This window comes from Chiloscyllium plagiosum, unplaced genomic scaffold (assembly GCF_037043375.1).
Source record: "Chiloscyllium plagiosum isolate Xiang-an unplaced genomic scaffold, Cpla_swu_hap1 HiC_scaffold_22, whole genome shotgun sequence".
Classification (NCBI taxonomy): domain Eukaryota; kingdom Metazoa; phylum Chordata; class Chondrichthyes; order Orectolobiformes; family Hemiscylliidae; genus Chiloscyllium; species Chiloscyllium plagiosum.
The window spans coordinates 66,847,003-66,874,235 of NW_028270160.1; the positions used below are offsets into that span (position 1 = coordinate 66,847,003).

At 44.3% G+C, this 27,233-nt stretch overlaps 1 protein-coding gene across 1 annotated transcript in view; it reads right to left on the reverse strand.

The window, feature by feature from the left end:
* kifbp (kinesin family binding protein) overlaps nucleotides 1–27,233 on the reverse strand; it is a 54,645-nt gene that overhangs the window by 7,725 nt on the left and 19,687 nt on the right. Inside the window, exons 4-6 of the mRNA XM_043683141.2 lie at nucleotides 15,054–15,237; nucleotides 7,657–7,750; nucleotides 7,065–7,177 (exon numbers count right to left, since the gene is read on the reverse strand). Of these exons, the coding sequence (XP_043539076.2) occupies nucleotides 7,065–7,177; nucleotides 7,657–7,750; nucleotides 15,054–15,237 (391 nt within the window). The remainder of the gene's footprint in view (nucleotides 1–7,064; nucleotides 7,178–7,656; nucleotides 7,751–15,053; nucleotides 15,238–27,233) is intronic.

A 27,233-nucleotide genomic window follows, 5' to 3' on the forward strand; every position in this document is an offset into this window, starting at 1 on the left:
CTGTGTTCATTGGGTACCTGTTCTTTTTGAAATCGCTGTATAGGTGGGTTTCCTCTGCTCTTCGTAGTTCCTCTGTGCTGCAGTGTCTGGTGACTCACTGAAATAATGCTCTAATGCAGCTTTGTTTGAGGGTGTTAGGATGATTGCTTCTGCAGTTTCGTATGTGTTGTTTTCCTGCAGACGCTGGCTGTTCGCTCTCCTGTGACATTCAGGAATGGCAGTTTGTTGTGGTTTTCATCTTGTGAATTTTATGCCAGTAAGGATATTGATGGTCTTAAAGGCTTCATTATAATTGTTTAGTTTAGTGATGACGAAGGTGTCAGCCATGTAGTGGACCCTAAGTTAGGGTTGAATGGTTGGCAGAGTTGTTTGTTCGAGTCTCTGCATTCCTGCCTCTGCTAAGAACCCTGATATCGGAGGTCCCATGAGCGTTTCATTGGTTTGTCTATAGGTTGTGTTATTGAAAGTGACAACGGGAACGCTAGCAACAAACACATCGATTTGAATCCCATCTAACCTCCTCTGAGAAAAAGAACAGGAAATTACAACACCATAGGAAATGACATCACCAACCAAGAAAACGTAAACACAAATAGAAAGCGTGTCACTAACACCAGTGCTTCACCGGAGGCTCACTGATAATGTTGGTAAGAATGAAGACTGCAGATGCTGGAAACCTGAGTCTGGATTAGAGTGGTGCTGGAAAGGCACAGCTGGTCAGGCAGCATCCAAGGAACAGGAAAATTGCGTTTCGGGCACAAGACCTTCATCAGGAATACAGGCAGTGTGGTGAGATAAATGGGGGGGTGAGATAAATGGTGGGGGGGGGGGGGGTGAGATAAATGGTGGGGGGGGCGAGAGAAAGTAGCATAGAGTACAATAGGTGAATTGGGGTGGGGATGGAGGTGATAGGTCAGAGAGGAGGGTGGGGGAAGGGAGCAAAGAGTACAATGGGTGAAATGGAGTTGTGGATCAAGGTGATTGGTCAGAGAGGAGGGTGGAGTGGATAGGTGGAAAGGAAGATAGGCAGGTACGACACGTCATGGGGACAGTGCTGAGCTGGAAGGTTGGAACTGGGGTAAGGTGGGGGGGAATGAATAAACTGGTGAAGTCCACATTGATGCCCTGGGGTTAAAGTGTTCCGAGGCAGAAGATGAGGCGTTCTTCCTCCAGGCGTCGGGTGGTGAGGGAGCGGCGGTGGAGGCGGCCCAGGACCTGCATGTCCTCGGCAGAGTGGGACGGGGAAGTTGAAAGGTTGGGCCACAGGGCGGTGGGGTTGATTGGTGTGGTTGTCTTGGAGATGTTCCCTAAAGCACTCTGCTAGGAGGCGTCCAGTCTCCCCAATGTAGAGGAGACCACATCGGGAGCAACAGATACAATAAACGACATTGGTGGATGTGCAGGTAAAACTTTGATGGATGTGGAAGGCTCCTTTGGGGCCTTGGATGGAGGTGAAGGAGGAGGTGTGGGCGCAGGTTTTGCAATTCCTGCGGTGGCAGGGGAAGGTGCCAGGATGGGAGGGTGGGTTGTTGGGGGGCGTGGACCTGACCAGGTGGTCACGGAGGGAACAGTCTTTGCAGAAAGCGGAAAGGGGTGAGGAGGGAAATATATCCCTGGTGGTAGGGTCTGTTTGTAGGTGGCAGAAATGACGGCGGATGATGTGGTTGGTAGGGTAGAAGGTTAGCACCAGAGGGGTTCTGTCCTTGTTACAGATGGAGGAGTGGGGTTTGAGGGCAGAGGTGCGGGGTGTGGACGAGATGTGTTGGAGGGCACCTTTAACCACGTGGGAAGGGAAATTGCAGTCTCTAAAGAAGGAGGCCATCTGGTGTGTTCTGTGGTGGAACTGGTCCTCCTGGAAGCAGATACGGCAGAGGCGGTGGAATTGGAAATACGGGATAGCATTTTTGCAGGAGGTATGGTGGGAAGAGATGTAATCCAGATAGCTGTGGGAGTCGTTGGGTTTGTAAAAAATGTCAGTGTCAAGTCAGTCGTCATTAATGGAGATGGAGAGATCCAGGATAGGGAGGGAGGTGGCAGAGATGGTTCAGGTGGAATGTGTTGGTGAAGTTGATGAATTGCTCAACCTCCTCGTGGGAGCACGAGGTGGCGCCGATGCAGTCATCAATGTAGCAGAGGAAGAGGTGGGGAATGGTGCCGGTATAATTACCAAAGATGGACTGTTCTACGTAGCCAACAAACAGACAGGCATAGCTGGGGCCCATACAGGTGCCCATGGCTACCCCTTTGGTCTGGAGGAAGTGGGAGGATTGTTAAGGGTGAGGACCAGTTCAGCCAAATGAATGAGTGTCAGTGGAAGTGTACTGTTGTGGACGTCGGGAGAGGAAGAAACAGAGGGCTTGGAGGCTCTGGTCATGGAGGATGGAAATGTAGAGGGATTGGATATCCATGGTGAAGATGATGCTTTGGGGGCCGGGGAAACGGAAGTCTTGGAGGAGGTGGAGGGCGTGGGTGGTGCCTCGAATGTATGTGGGGTGCTCCTGGACTGGGGGGGATAGAACAGTGTCGAGGTAGGTGGAGATGAGTTCAGTGGGGCAGGAGCATGCTGAGACAATGGGTCGGCCAGAGTGGTCAGGCTTGTGGATCTTGGGAAGGAGATAGAATGGGGCGGTGCGGGGTTCCCGGATTATGAGGTTGGAAGCTGTGGGTGGGAGATCTCCTGAGGTGATGAGGTTCTCTATGGTCTGGGAGATAATGGTTTGGTAATGGGGGGTGGGGTCATTCTCGAGGGGGCGGTAGGAGGTGTCTTCGAGTTGGTGTCTGGCTTCAGCGGTGTAGAGGTCAGTGCGCCAAACTACCATTGCACCCCCTTTATCTGCTGGCTTGATGGTGAATGTTACCTAGTATGGTGACAAAATGTCCGAAAACGCACCTTCCAGCTCAGTGAACAAACTTACATTCAGTACCCCCAGCTCCTTTAAATTCCTTATTGCCTCCAACTGTCGCTCCAACCAATCCATATGATCTGACAGGACTTGCAAACAAAGACACTTCCTGCAGACATAATCATCAGTGACATGGAACCTCTCCCTAAACTCCCACATCCGACAGGAAGACCACATCATTTTCCAAAAGGCCTTCTTCGCTCCTTCACAATTCACAGATGTTACAAAATTCCCAAAATGTACTCTAAAAACACTGCTCCAGGCTAACTTTGCACTTATGGTTTATATTTTTAAAATTTAACTAAGAGACAGATCTCATCAAGAAAGAACCCACTCTTCTCACTATCATAGGTTTACAGGAAGGTTACACTTAAAAGCTATGTACTTACCCGGTCATGTGCTGTGAGCTTTCCCACACAGGTTCCTCCAAGGTTAGCTGTGAATTTTGCTGTTTGTTAATTTTTCCTAGAAGCGCTCTGATGCCCAGAGATATTTGAACTCAAACAGCAAAAGCAATTACTGTGCAGATTCACTGCTGTGTCAAACAGCAGTGTAGGTTTCTTTTTCTGAATATGTGGTCGCTGCCTTTGTCTGTCTTCATCCTTTTTAAATTGCTGTCATCTATTTTCCCCCCAAAGTTCGAAAACAATGCAACAGCATTTCGAAAAGTAATTGCTGCTCCTGAAATTCAAGGAAGTCACCTCCAACACCTAAAATACCTCAAAAAAAAAAAAGAAGCAGCTCTTACAGCCACAATTTTTTTCCATCCTCCATCTTGGATTACTCAGAATCCATACTGTATGTCTTCTTCATTACCCTGTCTACGCATACTGACACTTCAGGGATCTATGCGCTTGTACAGTAAGGTCCCTTTGCTCCCCAGTATTCCCTGGGGTCCTTCATTCACTGAGTAAATCCTTCTCTACTAGACTTCCCAAAATGTATCACCTCATGCTTGTCAGGGTTAAAATTCCACCTGTTACTGTTCTGCTTAGTTTATCAGCTGATCAATATCAAACTGTAGTCTGAGACCAACCTCAGCCACCAGATCAACACAACCAGAGCCACCAATTTTTGTGTCAATTGCCAACTTACTAATTATATCTGCTATCTTAACATTGAAGTCATTAATGTACATAGCAAACTGCAAGGGTTTCAGCATCAAATTCTGTGCTACACCGCTGGTCATAGGTTTCCAATCAAGAAAAACATCCCTTAATCTTAGTCCCCAAGGCCCAATGGTATCTATGGAGAGACAGCAAGCCAATGTTTCTGCAGTATTTTGTTTCTACCTGATGGTATCTGTCTCAGGTTATTGCAAGAGGCAAGAGAGGAAATTGCTGGGTTTTTGAGCAAGATCTTTGTATCCTCGCTAGCCACTGGAGAGATCCCAGAGGACTGGCGAGTGGCTAGTGTTGTTCATCTGTTCAAAAAAGGGAAGAGGGATAATCCAGGAAACTACAGGCCTGTGAGTCTCACATGGGTGGTTGGGAAGCTGTTGGAAACAGGATTTAGGTACAGGATTTACACACATTTGGGACAGTCAGCATGGCTTTCTGCAGGACAGGTCATATCTTACTGACTTGATTGAATTTTTCAAGGTGACAAAGTTGATCAATGAGGGTGGAGCAGGGGATGTTGTCTACACAGATTTTAGTAAGGCTTTCGAAGATGTCCCTCATGGTAGGCTCATCCAGACAATTACGGTGCAAATGATCCGTGGTAACCTCGTCGCTCGGGTTCAGAATTGGTTTGCCCACAGAAGGCAGAGTGTAGTAGTAATGTGTTTTTCAAGCTAGAGAACCGTGACTAATGCTGACTAGGACCATGTATAAATGACTTAGATGAAACTGCAGATGGCTGGGTCAGTAAATTTGCATATGACACAAATATCAATGGAGGTGTGAAAGTGTTGAAGGTTGTCAAAGGACAGAGCAGGATACACATCAGTTCCAGTTATTGGCAGATAAATGGTGGATGGAGCTTAATCTGGGTAAGGGAGAGGTGCTGCACTTTGGCACAGCAAATGTTGAGGAAAAGAATGCAGTTAATGGGAGGACCCTGAACAACATTGATGTATCTTGGGGTTCAAGTCCATAGCTCCCTGAAAGTGGCCACAAAATATTGGTTAAGGTGGCGTATGGCATCTTTGTTCTTATCGGTGGGAAATAGAGAACAAGAGTCAGGAAGTCATGTTGCAGCTTTATAAGATTTTGATTAGGCCACACTGAGTATTCCGTTCAATTCCAATTACCACATTACAGGAAGGATGTGGAGGCTTTGAAGAGGGTGGAGAAGAGGTTTACCAGAATATTGCAAGGATTAGAGGGTCTGAGCTATAAGGGAAACTAGAAATACTCGAGTTGTTTTCTATGGAGTGGCAGACTTGACAGAAGTCTACAAAATTACGAAGTGCATAGACATGGTTGATGGTCAGAGTCCTTTCCTCCAGAGTTGAAATATGCAGCACATTTAAGGTGATGGGGAAAGTTCAAAGGAGATGTAAGAGGCAAGTATTCTTTTAAATACAGACAATGGTAGGAGTCTGGAATGCTCTGCCAGGGGTGGTGGTGGAGGCAGATATGATAGGGCGTTTCATGGTCTTTTTGATAAGCACATGAATATGCAAGGAATTGAGGGATAGGCAGGCAGAAGGTATTAGTTTACTTTAGCATCATGTTTGGCACAATATCATTGATTGAAGGGCCTGTTCCTATGCTGTGCTATTTCTTTGCAAACCAATTTTAGATGCAGGCTGCCATTTTGTCTTGGATTCCATGAGCCGTTGGAACAAAGTGAGATCTCGTCAAACGCCTCACTGAAATCCATATAAATCACAACTGGGAGGAGTTGATGGCCTAGTGGCCTATCACTGGACTGTTAATCCAGAGACCCAGATAATGTTCTGGGTTCGAATCCCACCAAGGCAGATGGTGGAATTTGAATTCAATTTTAAAAAATCTAGAATTCAGAGTCTAATGATGACAATGAATAGATTGTCAGGAAAAACCCATCTGGTTCACTACTGTCTTTTAGGGAAGGAAACTCCTATCCTTACCTAGTCTGGCCTACATGTGACTGTCTCAACTGCCCTTGGGGCAATTAGGGATGGGCAATAAATGTTGGTCAGCCAGTGATGCCCTCAGCTCATGGACAAATAAAAAAATAAACTACCCTCATCAATATACTTAGTCATCTTTTCAATAAACTTAATTAATTAAATCAATCAGACAGGATCGCCCTCAAAGAAATCTGTGCTGACTATCCCTTTCCAAGTGTTGATTAATCCAGCCCCTCAAATTTTTTTCAATAATTTCCCTACCACTGACGTCAGACTAACTGGCCAACCAATGTTTCTGGCAGGTCAATGCGCTTCTTATGCACCTGACAATGCCTCTCTTGGTCCTCTTCAAAAAATGCCACGGCCTTGAATAATAAACTGTGATCCTAATGCTCCATCACATTTGTGGTCATCGAGATGAAAGAATTCTTTGGGTCCTACATAAGCTTTGCTGAAGTCTACAAGGTAAATGCAGCTCACCTTCTCCTCAACAAACTGGATCAGATCAAATGTTTCACTGGATCCAAATAACACAGCGCTCTTCCTCCTCTGGTCCTTCTCCTCCTCTTCCTTCTTCAATTGGATTTTCAACTCTTCCTGATGATCCCAATCCATTTCGCTGACTAACTGACCAGTAATTACCTGGTCCATCCCTTCTTGAACAAAGGAACCAAATTAACTATCTTCAAATCATTTGGCACTTCATCAATGGCCAAAGTATTAAATATCTCCGCCAGCACCCCAGCAATCTTCCTTGTCTCCCATTGCAGCCTGGGATACATCTCATCAGGCCCTGAGGATTTATACACTTTTATGCTTGCTAAAACAGCTAATATTTCTTCCTTACTAGTATTAACATGCTATAGAACATCACCATCCCATCTGAAATCTCCAGATGCAATGTCTTTATCCTGCGGGAATACTGTGCAAATTTTCCCCAATTCTTAGCCATTTTTTCAGGGAAGTCAAGGGAATGCTGTCCTCTTACACTCTCCAGCTCATCTTATAGAAGTTTAAGGCCCTATCACTAAGATCACAGGTTTTTCTCTGTAACAGAGAAACACAAAGTTTTAGTTACTAAATCTTCCCATTGCAGATACCTCGAGCAGCTTGCGCGAGTCCTGCAGCAGATTGAGACAATACTTTATCCAACACCGGGCTATTTCTGCCCTCTTCTGCTGGAGCTGGTCACGATGGTCTCTCTCCTCTTCACCTATGTGCAGATAAATGACATGTTTAGTGTTTCTCAATGACTCCAACCTGCAAGGTTAAAAATCACAACACAAGGTTATAGTCCAAATGTTTACTGGAAGCACTAGCTTTCCGAGCGCTGCTCCTTCATCAGGTGGTTGTGGAGTATCATCCATCCTGCAAGTCACCCATCAAGTAAAGACTGGAGGAAGTGATCTCTAAACAGTTTTGGATAATTTGAGATTAAAAAGGCATGAGTCACTACAAGTAGCTCTGGGACATTGCAAAAATGAAGTATTCTCACAGAAACTGTGAAAATGAGATAAGGATCATACCATTCTAGGATTGGGCAGAGTCCATGCTGCTTCAGGAGCGCATTTAGAGAGGACACAGCACACAACTGGAAAAACACTTCCATAGTTGAAGCTTCAAAGGCTCTGAACATTGCTGATATGCATTCTTGTCAATAATATGAAACCATTACTGGATAATGAAACTTACTTTCCTCAGCAGGAGATTCTGAGGATGTTCCACCTGCCTGGTTGATGATTACATTGGCGGCAGCGAGGCACAAACGACCTTCCATGTAAAGCTGCTGCTCAAGAAAACACAGACAGCCTGTAAGTTTAAGCTGAGCTTTAGAACACTCAGTGCAACATTCAGACTGGGCCTGCAGGACTAAGTTTGTTCTACAGTCTGCATTTAGCCCAATCAGTGTACTGACCGTGGCTAGCAGCCCCAGGGCGAGAATCAGCATTCACCAGCTGTTGCAACGCTTAGTCTCCCTTTCCCCTTCCACAGGGCCTTGTCCTAGTCCCTGAAATACCGCATTATCTGCAGCTCCTCTGGGTCCTGGACAAAAATGGACTCTTTTTCAGCAAGTTTTGACTGTGCAGTAGTTTCCATGTCCTGCAGATTCCTCTGCTTCCAGTAGGAGTCAGGAGAGAGTCAGTGGGTGCCCGGGGACATTTGTCAGATTAACTTTAGGTATTGATAGGAGCTTGGTTCATTCTGAGTCAACCTTTGTGACATCGTTAAATCAGGAATTTGAATGTAAACAGAATTTGGTTCTCAGATCCTTACAACTCTCAGTCTCACCCAATCCTACTCCTCCATACCCCATCTCACCCTGCTCCCTCAGTCTCACCAAAACCTACCCTCCCTACCCTGTCTCACCATCTGTTATGACATAAGGATAGCAAGCCAAACCAAATCCACCTCACCATCAATGGATTCGCAACACTGTGAAATTAAAACATTCAATTACCCTCTAAACTGCCCAATTATTCCTAATCAAACTTCACAAATAACAGATCTTGTACACCAAGTTTATAACTTAAACAACAATTAACAATTTTTAATGTAACTTAACTTTGTTTATCTCTGCTCTGCTAACCTAATTAATACAGGATTGAGCGTGCATCACCAAAACCATGCTAAACCTACACTGGTCCTGCTTTCCAACACTGGTTCCATTGCCTTGAATGTAATGAAATCTCAACTACTAATCCACATTTTTTTTTAAAAAAGACTTCAACTATTGTCTCAGGGTATTCCAGACCCCACCACCCTCTGGGTGAAAAAAAGCTATTTGTCAAATCTCTCTAAATTTCCTGCTTTTCACCTTGAACATTTGTCCCCTTGTTAGTGACCCTCAGGGTAAGGGGAACAACTGTTTCCTTTCCACCCTGTCCCTCAAAGTTTTATACGTGATAACGCTACTACCCTTCAACTTTCTCGGTTTCAAGGAAAACAACCCAAGCTTATCCAGCCTTTCTTCATCGCTGAAATGCTCCATGTCAGGCAACATCCTAGGGAATCTCCTGTTCACTCTTTCCAATGCAACCACATCTTTACAGTGCGGTGACCAGAATTTCACACAGTACTCCAGCTACAGCATAACCAAGGTTCCGTACAGCACTAACATAACATCTAGGCTCTCAATCTTTGCTTTAACAAATGCTGCCAGACCTGCTGAGTTTTTCCAGCAATTTGTTTTTATTTCTGGTTTACAGCATCCATAGTTCATTCAGTTTTTAACATTAGCTGCTCGCCAGTCCTCTAGGGCCTCTCAAGTGGCTAGCGAAGATGCAAAGATCTTGGTCAAAGCCCCAGCAATCTCCTCTTTTCTCTCCCTCAATAACCTGGGGTAGATCCCATTGAGTCCTGGGGATTTATTCACCTTAACGCTCTTCAAGAGACCCAATATTACTACTTTCTTGGTCTCAAAAAGCCCAAGCATATTAGCATGCTCCACACAAATCTCACTATCCTCTGCATCCTTCTCCTGTGTGAATACCGACGCAAAGTAATCATTTAGGAACTCACCCACATTGTCTGCCTCCAAGCAAAAGCTCCCTTCTTTATCCGTGAGTGATCCTGCTCTTCTCCCTAGTTATCCTCTTCTTTTGAAATGTATGTATAGAATGCCTTAGGATTCTCTTTAACCCCACTTGCCATGGCCCCTTCTTGCCGTTCTAATTCCCTGTTCGAGTTATATCCTTTCTTTATATTCCTCACAGGTACTGTCCGATTTTAGCTTCCTAAACCTTACATACGCTACTTTTTTCCTTTCGACTAAATTTACATAGTCCCTCGTCATCCAAGGTTCCCTTACCTTGCTGTTCTTGTCCTTCCTTTTTATTGGAACATGCCAGTCCTGAACACTCAGTTATATGCTTAACCACCCTTTTTGGGGCCACTGCTGTTTGTCATTTTTATAAATGACCTGGATGAGGGCTTAGAAGGATGAGTTAGTAAATTTGCGGATGACACTAAGGTCGGTGGAGTTGTGGATAGTACTGAAGGATGTTGCAGCTTACAAAAAAACATAGATAAGCTGCAGGTGGCAAATGGAGTTTAATGCGGAAATGTGTGAGGTGATTCAGTTTGGAAGGTGCAACAAGGATAGAGAATACTGGGCTAATGGTAAGGTTCTTGGTCGTCTAGATGAGCAGAGAGATCTCGGTGTCCATGTACATAGTTCCCTGAAAGTTGCCAGTCAAGCGGATAGGGTTGTCAAGACGACGTATGATAGAGGGATTGAGTTTCAGAGCTACGAGATCATGCTGCAGCTGTACAAAACTCTGGTGTAGCTGCATTGCAGTATTGCATACAATTCTGGTCACCGCATTATAGAAAAGATGAGTAGCTTTGGAGAAGATTCAGAGGAGATTTACTAGGATGTTGACTGGTATGGAGGGAAGGTCTTATGAGTGAAGGCTGAGGGACTTGAGGCTGTTTTCATTAGAGAGAAGGTGGCTGAGAGGTGACTTAATTGAGACATATAAGATAATCAGAGGGTTAGACAGGGTGAACAGTGAGAGCCGCTAATAGTGATGGTTAGCACGAGAGAACATAGTTTTAAATTGAGAGGTGACAGGTATAGGACAGATGTCAGAGGTAGTTTCTTTACTCAGAGTAGTAGGGACGTGGACCGCACTGCCTGCAACTTGCCAACATTAAGTGCATTTAAATGGTCATTGGACAGGCATATGGATGAAAATGGAATAGAGTAGGATAGATGGGCATCAGATTGCTCCAACCTGTGGAACCAACAATGAGGACCGAAGTGCCTGTACTGCGCTGTAATGTTCTATGTTCTACCCTATTAACCACCTTGAGGTATTTGTGGGCAAGTAGACCAAGATCCCCTCTCCTTTTTCTCTAAGCTTCCTATCATTCACGAATACTCCCCTGTCTTGTTACTTTTTCCAAAACTCATCCCCTCACACTTATTAGTGTTAAATTCCATCAGTCACTGATTTGCCCAATCTGACCAATTTCTTTATATCCTCTTATAACTTAAAACCTTCCTCTTCGCTATCAACCACTATTTTTGTGTCTTCCACAAACTTATCGTCCTTCCCACATTCTCATCCACATCACTTATGAATATCACATACAATAAGAGACTCAGAACGGATTCCTGTATTATGTCACTGCACACCAAGCTCCAGTCACACAAAGTCTTGTTCCATCACCCTCTGTCTCCTGTCACTAAGTCAAGTTTGGATCCAACTTGCCAACTTACCCTGGATCCCATATGTTTTCACCATTTTCATCAGTTTCCTATGTTAGTTGGGCCATGCTAAATTACCCATAATGTCCAGGTATGTGTAGATCAGATGGATTTTCCATTGGAAATGCAGGTTTAAGGTCAGGGTGTCAGATGGGACTTGGTGGGATTCTCTTTGGAGGGTCGGTGTGGATAGGATGGGCCAGATGGCCTGCTTCCATGCTATAGGATTCCATGGTTCTGTGTGGGACCATGTCAAAAGCCTTGCTGAAATCCTCTTTTATCCAAACACTTGTGTTTTGGTTTTTTTTTGGAGAGAGATTGTAAGGCAGAGGTGCGGAGCTGTCTCTAAGAAAGTAAAAAACTTCTGATGCCTTGGGATTTTTTTTTAAAGTTGGAATAGTGGAAGCAGCCTGGTTGGGGCCAGCTCTCACAGATTAGGATTTCTGAGTAACATCAGAAGCTCTTGGAGTCTCAGAAGAGTTGGAAGCTTCAGTGAATATCTCCTGGCTGCTATAATCTCTGAATCTTCTTGATGTTTTTTCTCTTCCTGGATTGGATTTTTTGAAGAAATGACAAAGAAGAATGAAGAAGGCATAGTGGGGAACGTTGCCTGTATGGACTTCAACAAGGCATTCACAACAAGGTTCCGCATGGTAGACTGGTTAGCAAGATTAGATTACATTTGGATACAAAATTGGCTTCAGAGTAAGAGACAGAGGGTGGTTGTGAAGGTTTGCTTTTCAGACTGGAGGCCAGTGACCAGTGGTATGCCACAAGAATGGGTGCTGGGTCCACTACTTTTTGTCATTTATATAAATAATTTGGATGTGAATATAGGGAGGTATGGTTAGAAAGTTTGCAGATGACACCAAAAATGGTGGTATAGTGGACAGTGACATTCAAACACATGGATCAGAATGGCTGAAGAGTGGCAGATGGAATTTAATTCAGATAAATGTGAGTGTTGCATTTTGTTAAGGCATATTAGGGCAGGATGTATACTGTTAATGGTAGGGCCCTGGGGAATGTTGTTGAACAAAGACACTTTGGGGTACAGGTTCATATTTCCCGAAAGTGGAGTCTCAGGCAAACAGTATAGTGAAGGTGTTTGGTATGCTTCCCTTTATTGCTCAGTACGTTGACAACAGCACTAGGGGTATCATGTTGCAGCTGTACAGGATACTGGTTAGGTCACTTTTGGAAAACTGCGTTCAGTTCTGGTCTCTGTGCTATTGGGAGGATGTTATTAAATTTGTAAATCTTCTCCGAATCCTTACCAGGATGTTGCCAGGGTGGGAAGATTTGCGCTATAGGGAGAGGCTGAATAGGCTGGGACTATATTCCCTGGAATGTTGGAGGCTGAGGGGTAACCTTATACAGGTTTATAAAATAATGTGGGACATAGATAGGGTGAATAGTCAAGGTCTTTTCTCCAGGGTAGGGGAGTCAAAAACTCGAGAGCATAGATTTAAGGCGAGAGAGGAAAGATTTAAAAGGAACCTGAGGGGTAATTGTTCCTCGCAGAGGATGGTGGTGCAATGTGATACCAGTAGAGGTGGAGGAGGCTGGTACAATTACAATATTTAAAAGGCATCTGGATAGGTATATGATTAGGAAGAGTTTAGAGAGATATGGACTAATGTTGGCAAATGGGACTAGATTAAATTTAGGACATCTAGTCAGCATGGACAAGCTGGACCGAACAGCCTGTTTCCATGCTATACACCTTTATGACTTTATTTACCATTCTACCAATGTCCTCTGGCTCCACACACATTTTTCCCTTGGTCTCTAATGAGCCCTAATCTTTTCTTGGTTATTCTCCTCCCACGGATATACTTGCAGAATATCTCAAAATTCTCCCTAATCTTGCCCACCAGTGTTTTCCTTGCCCTATACCTGCTTTGCTCTCCTAATTGCTTCCTTAAGATCCCCTCGCGCATTCCTTACTTTGCTATGATCCCTGTTGATTTTCTCCCTTTGTTACATACCTCTATTTTATTTTTCATCCAATTCTGAATATTCTTAGACATCCAGGGTTCTCTGAGCTTGCTGCTCCTATATTTCACTTGGAAGAGAACATGTTGGATTGTACTCTCCCTAGTTTGTTTTTTGAATGCTTGCCACTATTTTGCTGTACATTTAAAATTAAGCAGATCTCCCAGTCGTCTTTTGCGAGACCCTGTTTTCTTTTAATAAAATCTGCATTTCCACAAAACAAAACCTTTTTTTGCAGACCATCTTTTGCCTTTTCCGGAACAACTTTAAAACATATTGTGTTCTGGTTGCTATCATTGAATACTTCCACCTTGAATACCTCTCTTGCTTTATTTCCCAGAATTAGGGCCAGCGCTACACTCTATCTTTTAGGACCTCCTACGTGTTGATATAAAAAATACTCTCCTGAATACGTTTCAAGAAATCTGTCCCCTCTAACTCCTATGATTAATTCAATTGATATTGGGCAAATTTAAATCCCTTAGTATAATTGTCTTATTACTATTTTTACATCCCTCAGTGAATTGTCTACATATTTGCTCAATTGCCTGCTGTCTGTTTGGGACCTATAAAACCATCCCAATAGCATTACTGCTCCCTTTTGATTCATAAGCTCGAGCTATAAAGCTTCATTTGAAGCCACTCCTTACTGCAGTAACTGACTCCTTAATTAATAACGTAACACTGCCTCTTCGTTTATACCCTCCTCTGTCCTGTCTGCTGATCCTGTATCCTGAAATATTGTAATGCCAGTCCTGTCCCTCCATCAACCACATCCTGATGACAATATCACAATATCAATGATCTAAAGCCCAATCTTCTTTGATCATAACCCACACTAACATAGACAGATACAGTTATGGGATAAATTAAAAAGAGATTAAAAGAATTGTAATTTGCCAGCTCAATAAATAGTTTCCAACAACTGATACTCGGCCTTCATAAAAACCTTGGACAACTGTTCACAGAAAAGCAGAATAACTTATTTGAATTCCAAAGTCACTAACTTTGAAATATTTACTTATTTCTTTCAGACTGGATTATTTTCTCAGACCTTTTAACAATTCACAAACCGAAGAGAAACCAGAAAGCGAGCAAAATCAAGCAGCACAATGTCTAGAAGTCTCTACAAGATAAAATAGTCTCCTGCCAAGACCCAGTTAGAACTGGCTCTCCCTCGATTGATCGGTTTAACATACAATCAGCTGCCAGCCATGAGTATAGCAATAGCTTGATGCTGAATTACCTTGTGTCCTTAGATCAGCAATTATGTTGCATTATCTTTCCAGGCCAGTTCTCAAAAGAAAACACCCATCTCTGTTCTCATCTTTTAAAACAAGCTGCTGTTCAAAGTTCAATTCTTAACTTCAACTCAGTTCCAAACCAAAGAAATGAGAAAAATAAAGAAGTGTTGCTTTTTACTCCGCCTCACAGTCTCACCTGATCCTACCCCTCCATGCCATGTCTCACCCAATCCCACACCTCCCTGCCCTGTCTCACCACCTCACAGTTTCACCTGATGCTACCCCTCCATGCTACATCTCAGCTGATACCACACCTCCCTGCCTTGTCTCATTCCTGCTCCTCATAGCCCATCTTGTCAACATGCCCACCTGCCCACTCAACCTCACTCCCTTCCTGGTCCAGCATTATCTTTCTGTGAAGAATTTTCTTTGTAAAGTTGTAAGAGACAATTTTCCAGAGGTGATGGAAACCTATAGGTAGTGGTAACTTTGAGTGCTCAGGAATCCACTCTTTAAACGAACTCTCAAACATCCGTGTGAAACGCACATTCTAGATTTGCTTCTGGGGTCCTGGCACCATGCAGTAATCGTAATGCCCGGACTGCTGCCTGAAAGCTACACACATGCAGACTTACCTTTGTGATATAATACTGGGACAAAGTAGCAGCATTGATAGCCCACTCCACAGGGTTGTAATGAGTGAACTGAAGCTGGCGTTGCAGGGTAGTATGGCAGTACCAGGCAGCCTTCTCATTCATATCCAGATGCTTGTAGACTTGTGCCAGGTAATACAAAGTATGAGTGTAAACCTTCTCAAACCTATACAAACCAAACATATTGAAATTCATAAGACTTTTCAGGCAATACATAAACGCAATTAGGGAAAATCTCTGATTTGAGTCATACCTTACCACAAAGGAAGGTAGCAGTAATTTTGTAGTACTGATTTTGTAGAAATTGAGTACTGATGAAAAAGACATTTGTCAAAGCTTTTTAAATGTCAGACATCAGGAAAATACATTAAAATACTGATGCAAAGGTAAAATAATATTTATTACGTATGAGAAGGGTGCTGTTTGGTTGGGAAGTAGATACCAATTAGTAAAGGTGATGCAATAATGCACTAGATCTGACTGACACTTAACTGCTTGGCTTTAAGTTTTAAGCAAGGCTGGGTGAATCTGATTGGTCAGGACATTGACCTGACAATGAATCAGTAAGTGGCTATCGTCAATTTTGTTGAGTTGAAACAGACATAGGTTTTGTACATTTTTTTCTGACTGCAAAATACAGGAACCTGTGTATTAATACATGATGTTTTCAGTACACACAAGTGTACTACACTGTTAGCTTGACTGACAAATGCAAGATTATTTCGCAAATGCTGCCTATCAATTAAATCATATCTAATTTTATACATTGTGTTGAGTTTTAGAAGCGCAGGGCGATTGCTGTTTAGTACCTTGTTTATTGCAAACAGGCAAAAGGGTATGCTGTTTGACACAATCCACCTCTAGCTGAGAGGTGAAAGTGAGGACTACAGATGCTGGAGATTAGAGTCGAGAGGGTGATGCTGAAAAAACACAATAGGTCAGGAGGCATCCGAGGAGCAGGAGAATCGATGTTTCGGGCAAGAGCCCTTCATCAGGAATGAGGCTGTGAACTGAGGTGGTGGTGAGATAAACGGGAGGGGAGTGGGGCCGGGGGAAGGTAGCTGAGAGTGCGATGGTAATTTGGAGGTGAGGGTAATAGTGATAGGTCAGAGAGGAGGGTGGAGGGGTTAGGTGGAAAGGAAGATGGATAAGTAAGACAGGTCATGAGGGTGGTGCCAAGTTGGAAGGTTGGAACTGGGATAAGGTGGGGGAAATGAAGAAACTGGTGAAATTCACATTGATGCCGTAGGGTCGGAGGGTCCCAAGGTGGAAGATGAGGCATTCTTCCTCCAGGCGTTGCGTGGTTAGGGAGCCGTGATGGAGGAAGCCCAGGACCTGCATGTCCTTGGCGGAGTGGGAGAGGGAGTTGAAGTGTTCGGCCATGGAGCGGTGGAATTGGTTGGTGCGGGTGTCCTGGAGATGTTCTCTGAAGCGCTCTGCAAGTAGACGTCCTGTCTCCCCAATGTAGAGTAAACTGCATCGGGAGCAACAGATAATGGAAAGGACACATGTGGAAATACAGGTAAAACTCTGATGGATGTGAAAGCTCCGTTGGGGCCATGGACGAAGGTGGGGGAGAGGAGGGGGTGGGAGAGAGGAGGTGTGGCCGCAGATTTTGCATTTCCTGGGGTGGCAGGGGAGGCTGGGCTGGTGGGGGGCATGGAACTGATAAGGGAGTCGCGGAAGGAATGGTCTTTACAGAAAGTGGATAGGGTGGGGAGAGAAATGTATCTCTGATGGTGGGGTCCGATGGAGATGGAGGGATCTAGGAAGGGGAGGGAGGTGTCTGAGATGGTCCAGGTGAACTTAAGGTCGAGTGGAACATGTTGGTGAAGTTGACGAACTGTTGTGTAATGGTGGGGACGTCAGGAGAAGAAGAAACAGAGGGCTTGGAGGCCCTTGTCATGGCGGATGGAGGTATTTGGCTTCTGGATGTCCAGGGATGTTGGGGGTCAGGGAAACGGAAGTCTTGGAGGAGGTGGAAGGCATGGGTGGTATCCCGAACGTATTGGAGGGGGTGGGGGGGGTCCTGGACCAGCCCTACCAGTACCCTTTCACTGATACCCATTCGTTTGGGTGAATTGGTCCTCACCCTCAGCAATTTTTCCTTTGAATCCTCTCACTTCTTCCCGACGAAAGGGATTGCGATGCGCACCCGCATGGGCCCCAGCTATGCCTGTCTCTGTTGGTTACATGGAACAGTCCACCTTCTGCAGTTACACTGGCACCATTCCCCATCGTTTCCTCTGGTACATTGATCACTGCATCGGTGGCACCCCGTGCTCCCACGAGGTTGAACAGTTCATCAACTTTAATCAACACATTCCACCCCGACTTAAGTTCACCTGGACCATCTCAGACACCTCCCTCCCCTTCCTGAACCTCTCCATCTCCCTCAGTGGTGACCGACGCAACACATCTTCTACATACCCACCGACTCCCACAGCTACCTGGACTACACCTCCTCCCACTCTGCCTCCTGTAAAAACACTATCCCTTATTCCCAATTCCTCTACCACTGCCGCATCTTCTCCCAGGAGGGCCAGTTCCACCACAAAATACACCAGATGGCCTCCTTCTTTAAAGGCTGACCTATCACAATCATCACCGACCTTCACCCACCTATCAACAGCACAACTAACTTTCCCCCAGTTCCACTCCCTATTTATTTCTCAGCTGCCTTCTCCATTGCCAATCCTGATGCATGGTTAAGACCAAAATGTCGAGCCTCTTGTTACTCAGATGCTGCATGACCTGCTGTGCTTTTTCCAGCGCCACACTTTATCTACTGACTTCTCCAGCATCTACAGCCTTCACTATCCCCTAGTGAATATTATTGTGCCAAAAAAGTAAAAGATAAATTAAACATAAGCCATGTTGGCTGTCTGATCAGATTATGATAGGTACCCTGGGACTTCGATGTGCCCATTTCGGAGACATGGATAGAGCAGGGTGAGGAATGGATGCTGCAGGTTCCAGGGTTTAGATCTTTCATTAAGAATAGGCAAGGCAGTAAAAGAGGGGGAGGCGTGGCCTTGTTAGTCAAGGATAGTATAACGGTGGCTGAGAGAACTTTTGATGAGGACTCGTCTACTGAGGTTAGAAACAGGAGAGGAGAGGTCACACTGTTTGGAGTATTTTTATAGGCCTCCGCAGAGTTCCAGGGAGGTGGAAGAGAGGACTGGCAAAATTATTCTGGGTATGAGTGAAAGGAACAGGGTGGTCATTATGGGGGACTTTAACTTCCCCAACATTGACTGGAAATGCTATAGCTCTGGCATGTCGGATGGATCATTTTTTGTCCAATGTGTACAGGAGGGTTTCCTGACACAGTATGTCGAAGGGCCGACAAGAGGGAAGGCCACATTGGATCTGGTGCTTGGTAATGAGCCAGGCCAGGTGTTTGATTTAGTTGTAGGTGTGCACTTTGGAGAGAGTGACCATAATTCAGTTACATTTAGTTCAGCGATGGAAAAGGATAGGTACATGTCACAGGTCAAGAGTTATCGATGGGGCAAAGGGCAATTATAATGCGATTCGGCAAGAATTAGGATGCATAGAATGAGGTAGCAAAATGCAGCGGATGCAGACAATGGAAATGTGGAGCTGGTTTAAGGAACAGATATTGCATGTCCTTGATAGATATGTCCTGTCAGGCAGGGAGGAAGTGATAAGGTAAGGGAACTGTGGTTTACAACAGAAATTGCATCTCTTGTTACGCAGAAGAAGGAGGCTTATGTGTTGCTGAGGCAAGATGGTTCAGAAGAGGCAATGGAGAGTTACAGGTCAGCTAGGAAGGATTTAAAGAGAGAGTTAAGAAGAGCAAAGAGAGAACACGAGCAGTCTTTAGCAAATAGAATAAGGAAGAACCCTAAAGCTTTCTATAGGTCTGTGAGGAATAAAAGGATGATTAGGGTAGGAATAGGGCCAGTCAAAGACAGAAGTGGGAAGTTGAATGTGGACCCTGTGGAGATCGGAGAGGTGCTAAACGAACATTTCTCATTGGTTTTCGCTGAGGAAAAGGAGAATATTACACAGGAGAAGAATGGGGTACGAGATATTAGATAGAAACGATCGAGGTTAGTTACGAACAGGTGTTATCAATTCTAGAAGGAGTGAAAGTAGACAAGTCCCCTGGGCTGGATGGGATTTATCAGAGGATTCTTTGGGAAGCTAAGGAGGAGATAGCAGAGCCTTTGGCTTTAATATTTGAGTTTTCATTGTCTACAGGTTTGGTACCAGAGGACTGGGGGATTGCAAATGTGCTCTTGTTCAAGAAGGGCAGTGGAGATGACCCAGGTAATTATAGACCAGTGAGCCTTACTTCTGTTGTAGGAAAGGATTATAAGAGATAAGATTTATAATCATCTAGCAAGCAATAATTTGATTTCAGATAGTCAACTTGGTTTCGTCAAGGGCAGGTCATGTCTCTCAAAACTCATTGGGTTTTTTGAGGTGACCAAGCATGTAGATGAGGGTAGGGCAGTTGACGTGGTATACATGGACTTCAGTAAAGTCTTTGATAAGGTTCCATATGGTTCCATGGTAGGCTGCTGGAGAAAATGCAGAGGCATGGAATTGAGGGTGATTTAGCAACCTAGGATTAGAAACTAACTTTCTGAAAGAAGGCAGCAAGTGGTGGTTGATGGAAAATATTCAGCCTGGAATCCGGTTACTAGTGTTGTGCCACAAGGATCTGTTTTGGGACCACTGCTGTTTGTCATTTTTATAAATGACTTAGGCGCAGGCATAAGTGGATGGATTAGTAAATTTGCAGACGACACTAAAGTCGGTAGAGTAGTGGACAGTGTGGAAGAATGTTACAGGTTGCAGGGAGACTTGGATAAACTGCAGAATTGGGCTGAGAGGTGGCAAATGGAGTTCAATGCAGCTAAATGTGAGGTGATGCACTTTGGGAAGAATAACAGGAAGGCAGAGTACTGGGTCAATGGAAAGATTCTTGGTAGTGTGGATGTGCAGAGGGATCTTGGAGTCCATGTACATAGGTCCCTGAAAGTTGCCAACCAGGTGGATATAGGAGGCATATAGTGTGTTAGGTTTCATTCATAGACAGATTGAGTTCCGGAGCCACAGTATACAAAACTGCAACTATACAAAACGTTAGTGCAGCCACACTTGGAATATTATGTACTGTTCTGGTCCCCATATTTCGGGAAGGATGTGGAAGCATTGGAAAAGGTGCAGAGGAGATTTACCAGGATGTTGCCTGGTCTGGAGGGAAGGTCTTAGGAGGAAAGGCTGAGAGACTTGAACCTGTTCTCATTGGCAAGAAGGCTAAGAGGGGATTTGATAGAGACATACAAGATGATCAGAGAATTAGATATGGTAGACAGTGAAAGTCTTTTTCCTAGGATTATGACGAGAGCGTGTACTAAGGGGCATAACTATAAATTGAGGGCTGATAGATTTAAGACAGATGTCAGAGGCAGGTTCTTTATTCAGAGAATGGTAAGGGCTTGGAATGCATTACCTGCTAATGTAGTCAACTCAGCCATATTAGGGAGATTTAAACAATCCTTAGGTAAGCACACGGATGATTTTGGGATCGTGTAGGAGGACAAGCTGAGAATTGTTCACAGGTCAGTGCAACATCAAGGGCTAATGTCTACACTGTATTGTTCTATGTTCTATGATTTCTTAGCATCCTGCACTAACTCTCAATGCATTTGAGAACCTGTCTGATAGATGTGATGAAAACCATTTTTGTTGCAATTTTTAAGCCAAAGTTCTGAGAAAATGGTAACATTTAAGGAATAGAGAGTTCACAAAGTTTGTAGTTTTTGACTTTTCCAAAATATTAATTTCAGTGAGTTCTACCTGGCAAGTGATTACTCAGGACAGATCATGAATTACTTAGGAGAAGCTAAAAAATGAAAGTGAGGCTGGAAGACAGTATGTGATTAGAAGAGATGCAGACTCCATGTTAGGCAAGTCTGCTTTCAGCTGTGCTGCTGTCTCGCGAGTGCTCAGAGAAATGCGTTGATTGAATGATCAATGACTAGGAGACATAGATTTACAGGACGGAAGGATTATAGGATACGTGAGGAAAAACTTGTTCACCCAGAAGATGACTAGAATCTGGAACTCACTGCCTGCAAGGATGGTAGACGTAGAAACTCTCATAATATTCCTCCCTGTAAAATGACTATACAGTTCATTGAGAAACTGCTGTTCCAGAGAAAACCGTGAACTCACGTCCCTGTGCACACGGACAATCGTTCTCTCTCTCTCTCTCCAGGGCCTGGAATAAAGATGGAGGAGGTAAAACTATACTGTGTCTCTGAGCGTTTTGCTTCAACTGAGGGGGGGAAATGGAGCGACAATACACTTGCAAAGCCAAGGAATGCAAGACTGTGGGGGGGGGGGGGGGGGGGGGGCCAAGTGCTGGAAAATGGGATGAGGCATTTTGACTGGCACAGACATAGTCAGAGATGTACAGCACAGAAACAGGCCCTTTAGTCCAACTCGTCCATGCCAAATGCTCCAATCTTGGCAACATCCTTGTAAATCTTTTCTGAACCCTATCAAGTTTCCAATAGTAAGGAGGCCACAACTGCATGCAGTATTCCAAAAGTGACCTAACCAATGTCCTGTACAGGCATAACATGACCTCCCAACTCCTATACCCAATGCTCTGACCAATAAAGGAAGGTATTTGGTATGCTGTCCTTTCACTATCCTATCTACCTGCAACCCCACTTTCAAGGAACTATGAACCTGCACTCCAAGGTCTCTTTGTTCAGCAACATACCCCAGGACTTTACCATTAATTGTATAAGTTCTGCTAAGATTTGCTTTTCCAAAATGCAAACACCTCGCATTTATCTAAATTAAATTCCATCTGCCACTCCTCAGCCCATTGGCGCATCTGATCAAGATCCCATTGTACTCTGAGGTAACCTTCTTCACTGTCCGCTACACCTCCAATTTTGGTGTCATCTGCAAAAGTACTAACTATACCTCCTATGTTCACATCCAAATCATTTATATCAATGATGAAAAGTAGTGGACCCAGCACCTATCCTTGTGGCACTCCACTGGTCACAGGCCTACAGTCTGAAAAGCAGCCCTCCACTCTGTCTTATACCTTCAAGCCAGTTCTGTATCTAAATGGCTAATTCTCTCTATATTCCATGAGATCTAACCTTGTTAACCAGTCTCCAATGGGGAACCTTGTCGAACGCCTTACTGAAGCCCATATAGATCACGTCTACCACTCTGCTCTCATCAATTCTCTTTGTTACTTCTTCAAATAACTCAACCAAGTTCACGAGACATGATTTCCCACACACAAAGCCATACTGACTATCCGTAATCAGCCCGTGCCTTTCCAAATACATGTAAATCCTGTCCCTCAGGATTCCCTCCAACAACTTGCCAATCACCGAAATCAGAACAGGTCACATCTGTGATTACCTGGTCAGGTCCACGGCCCCCAACAACCCACCCTCCTGTCCTGGCACCCTCCCCTGCCACCGCAGGAATTGCAAAACCTGCGCCCACACCTCCTCCCTCACCTCCATCCAAGGCCCCAAAGGAGCCTTCCACATCCATCAACGTTTCACTCGCACATCCACCAATGTCATTTATTGTATCCATTGCTCCTGATGCAGTCTCCTCTACATTGGGGAGACTGGACACCTCCTAGCAGAGTGCTTTAGGGAACATCTCCGGGACACCCGCATCAATCAACCCCACCGCCCCGTGACCCAACATTTCAACTCCCCTTCCCACTCTGCAGAGGACATGCAGGTCCTGGGCCTCCTCCACCCCTGCTCCCTCACCAACCGACGCCTGGAGGAAGAACGCCTCATCTTCCGCCTCAGAACACTTCAACCCCAGGGCATCAATGTGGACTTCACCAGTTTCCTCATTTCTCCTCCCTTCACCTTGCCTCAGTTCCAACTTTCCAGCTCAGCACAGTACTCATGACCTGTCCTACCTGCCAATCTCCCTTCCCACCTATCTGTTCCACCCTCCCCTCTGACTGATCACCTCCATTCCCACCCCCATTCACTTATTGTACTCTTTGCTACATTCTCCCCAGCCCCCCCCCCTTCTCCTCTGATGCTGCCTGACCTTTTCCAGCTGTGCTTTTCCAGCACCACTCTGATCTAAACCTCCAACACTGACCAGTATGTAGCTCCCCGGCTTTTCTATACCACCTTTCTTAAATAGTGCTACCTCCAGTCTTTCAGCACCTCACCTGTGATTGTCAATGATATAAATATCTCAGCAAGGAGCTCAGCAATCACTTCTCAAGCTTCCCACAGAATTCTAGGCTACGCATTATCATGCCCTGGTGTTTTATCCACTTCAAGAGATCCAGCACCTCCTCCTTTGTAATATGGACATTTTTCAACATGTCACCATCTATTTCCCCACATTCTACATCTTCCATATCCTTTTCCACAGTAAACACTGATGCAAAATACTTGTTTGGTGTCTCCTCCATCTCCTGCGGCTGCACACAGGCTGCCTTGCTGATCTTTGAGGCGCCCGATTCTCTCCCTTGTCACCCTTTTGTCCTTTAAAGTATTTATTAAAACCCTTTGGATTCTCCTTAACCCTACTTGCCAAAGCTATCTCATGTCCCCTTTTTGCCCTCCTGATTTCTCTCTCAAGCATACTCCTACTGCCTTTATACTTTTCTGAGGATTCGCTTGATCTCTCCGGTTTATAACTGACACATGCTTTCTTCTTTTCCATAACCAAAACTTCAATTTCTCTAATCATCCAGGTTTCCCTATACCTACCAGCCCTTCCTTTCATCCCAACAGGAATATACTGTTATCTCATTTTTGAAGGCCTCTCATTTTTCAACTGTCCCTTTACCTGTGAACATCTGTCCCCAGTCAGCTTTTGAAAGTTTTTGCCTAAGACCGCCAAAATTAGTCTTCTTCCAATTTAGAACTTCAACTTTTAGATTCTTTCCAATCACTATTGTAAAACTAATAGAATTAAGATCGCTGGTCCCAAAGTGCTCCCCAGTGACATCTCAGTCACCTGCCCTGCCTTATTTCCCAAGTGTAGATCAAGTTTTGCATCTTCTCTAGTCAGTACATCCGCATACGGAATCAGAAAATTTTCTTTTACACACTTAACAAATTCCTCTCCATCTAAACTATGGCACTATGGCAGTCCCAGTCTATGTTTGCGAAGTTAAAATCCCCTGCCATAACCATCCTAATATTCTTACAGATAACTAAGATCTCCTTACAAATTTGTTTTTCAATTTCCTGCTGACCATTATGGGGTCTATAATACAATCCCAATAAGGTGACTATCCCTTTCTTATTTCTCAGTTTCACTAAAATAACTTCCCTGGATGCATTCCCAGGAATATCCTCCCTCAGTACAGCTGTAATGCTATCTCTTACTAAAAATGCCACTCTTACCCCCTTTCCATCCTTCAGTTAGTATTTGTACCCTGGAACATTAAGCTGCCAGTCCTGTCCATCCCTGAGCCATGTTTCCGTAATTGCTATGATATCCCAGTCCCATGTTCCTACCCATGCCCTGAGTTCACCTGCTTTGTATTGAAGTAAATGCAGTTCAATTTATCAGTCCTACCTGTTCTCTGCTTTTTCCCTGTCTGCCCTGACTGTTTGACTCACTCCTTTTCCCAACTGTACCAGTCTCAGATTGATGTCTTTCCTCACTATCTCAGAGTCCCATCCCCTGCCACCTCCCCAACCTTACTAGTTTAAATCCTCTCAAGCAGCTTTGGCAAATCTCCCTGCCTCATCCCTACTCCAGAAGAGATTCCAATGATCCAGAAATGTGACCCCTTCTCCCCTATACCAGTTCCTCAGCTACGCATTCATCTGCTCTGTCCTCCTATTCCAACCCTCATTAGCTTGTAGCACCAGGAGTATTCCAGATATTACTACCCTTGAGGACCTCCTTTTTAACTTCCTGCCTAACTTTCTATATTCTCCTTTCAGAATCTCATCCTTTTCCCTTCCAATGTTGTTGGTTCTAACGTGTACAATGAACTTCTGCTGGCTCCTCTTCATTTGAGAACATTCTGCACCCCGAGACATCCTTGATCCTGATACACCATTCTAATTGTTCGCTGCTGGCCGCAGAAACATCTATCTGTGCCTCTGACTACAGAGTTCCCTATCACAATCGTTCGCTTGGAACCCAATGTACTCATTATATTAGAGTCTTTCTTGATACCAGAAACTTGGCTGTTCATGCTATATTCCTCTGAGAGTCCATCACCACCACATTTTTCAAATCAGCATACTTGTATGAAATGGGGATGGCCACAGAAAACTCCTGCACTACCTGCCCACCTCTCCTACCTTGCCTGGAGTTAACTCATCCACCTGACTGTATCTGCAGCTTTTCTCCCTTCCTATAACTGCCATCCATCATTCTTGGTGAAGTTGTCAATTTGTGGAAAATCGGAGTTGTGCCTAAGGAAATACCGGAGTGCAATTTCCAAGAATCCAGGGGAGCATTGCCCCAAATGTAAAGACCACGCTTAGTTTTTTTTTCTGTATTTTTGATTGTGGAATGAAATAGAAAAGAACTGGTTCAGAAACAAAGGATTGTTGAAACATCATTGCAATTTTGAGAGCAAGTAATCTGATACTCATTGCAATGTTTATACAGGTGCTGGTTCAAGCAGGAGGAGATAATTCGCAGACAAATTAGTCAAGGGCTGAGTACAAACTGGCAAAAAGTAACTGACTGGGCTGTGGGCTAATGTACAGTTATTGATGAGAAAGGCCTTCTGCTTGTGAACAACTAGGTGATTGATTGCCAGGTAGTTGTACATTTTAGGGCTGCTTGTTGTGGTTCTGTTCGCCGAGCTGGGAATTTGTGTTGCAAACGTTTCGTCCCTTGTCTAGGTGACATCCTCAGTGCTTGGGAGCCTCCTGTGAAGCGCTTCTGTGATCTTTCCTCCAGCTTCACAAGAGGCTCCCAAGCACTGAGGATGTCACCTAGACAGGGGACTAGACGTCTACAACGCAAATTCCCAGCTCGGCGAACAGAACCACAACAACGAGCACCTGAGCTACAAATCTTCTCACAAACTTTGAATTTTAGGGCTGCTTCTTGCACTAACAACCAGATTAAGCTTGAAGAAAACCAGTTTATTTTCCTTTAGCAGTTGCTGCAAGTTAGTACTTTTAATTAATAAGTCAGAGTGCTAACCCGTCATCCCATGTCTTCTCCAAGCTCGTGAAAGCAGAAGGAAGATCGAGAAGCAGTGAGTGCTCCGATCAGCACAAGAACCATCTCAGAGAATACTGTGAAAGGTCCAAAGAACTGCTTTCCCAAGTTTTCTTTCTGCCTATAACACCCAGTTTTTTTACCGTCTGTCTACATGCATGTGTGTAGAGGGTCTGTTTATAAAGGGATTTGAATTTTAACTAATAGAGTTATATGATGACGACATAATTGTAACATTATAAATAAGACTATTTATAGTAATAGCAATTCTCATTAAGTGCAGTAATCTGGGATTGAAAGGCAAGTAGACTGGGGAAAATTGTATACTTTTTAAAATTTTTAACACCTCCAGCAAATGCGGACTCAATTTTCAGTATGTAAATTGAGGCACAACACTATGAAAGGAAGGTGGATCACCAGAAAATGAGCAATGGTTGAGGCAGTCACGTTTGGAGCAGCTTGCGAAGGAGTTTCACTGCTAAGTCATTAAAAGTGAAGCACTGCGACCCTTTGTGATGTTTTAATAAGATTTGGTGAACCATAGTGCTATGAAGTTGTGTGTGTACTTTAAGAGAGTTAAAAGCAGCAGAACTACTGGACACAGCACCAAGTGCTCTCAATAGCGTAACAATTTAACACTAATTCAAACAACTGGATTAGCTGGTTGCCTCGAAAAGACAAAAAAAAATTGGAATCAGTTTAAATTATTCCCTGAAAAAATACCAATTTCCAATCAAGTTTGAAGAGAGTATATTGACCATCATAAAAGCCGATGACACAATCTAATGCTCTGGGGTATAAGACAGGGGAACATTTGAACAGTTGGAAGGAGAACTGCCAAGCTCCAGCGGATAAAAGATTGCCTGAAAAATAGCTCTCTTAAAAGTACCTTTTCGGATCAGTAACCTGTGAAGCAGAATCCCTAAGAAGAAAAGACACACGAGGATCCAA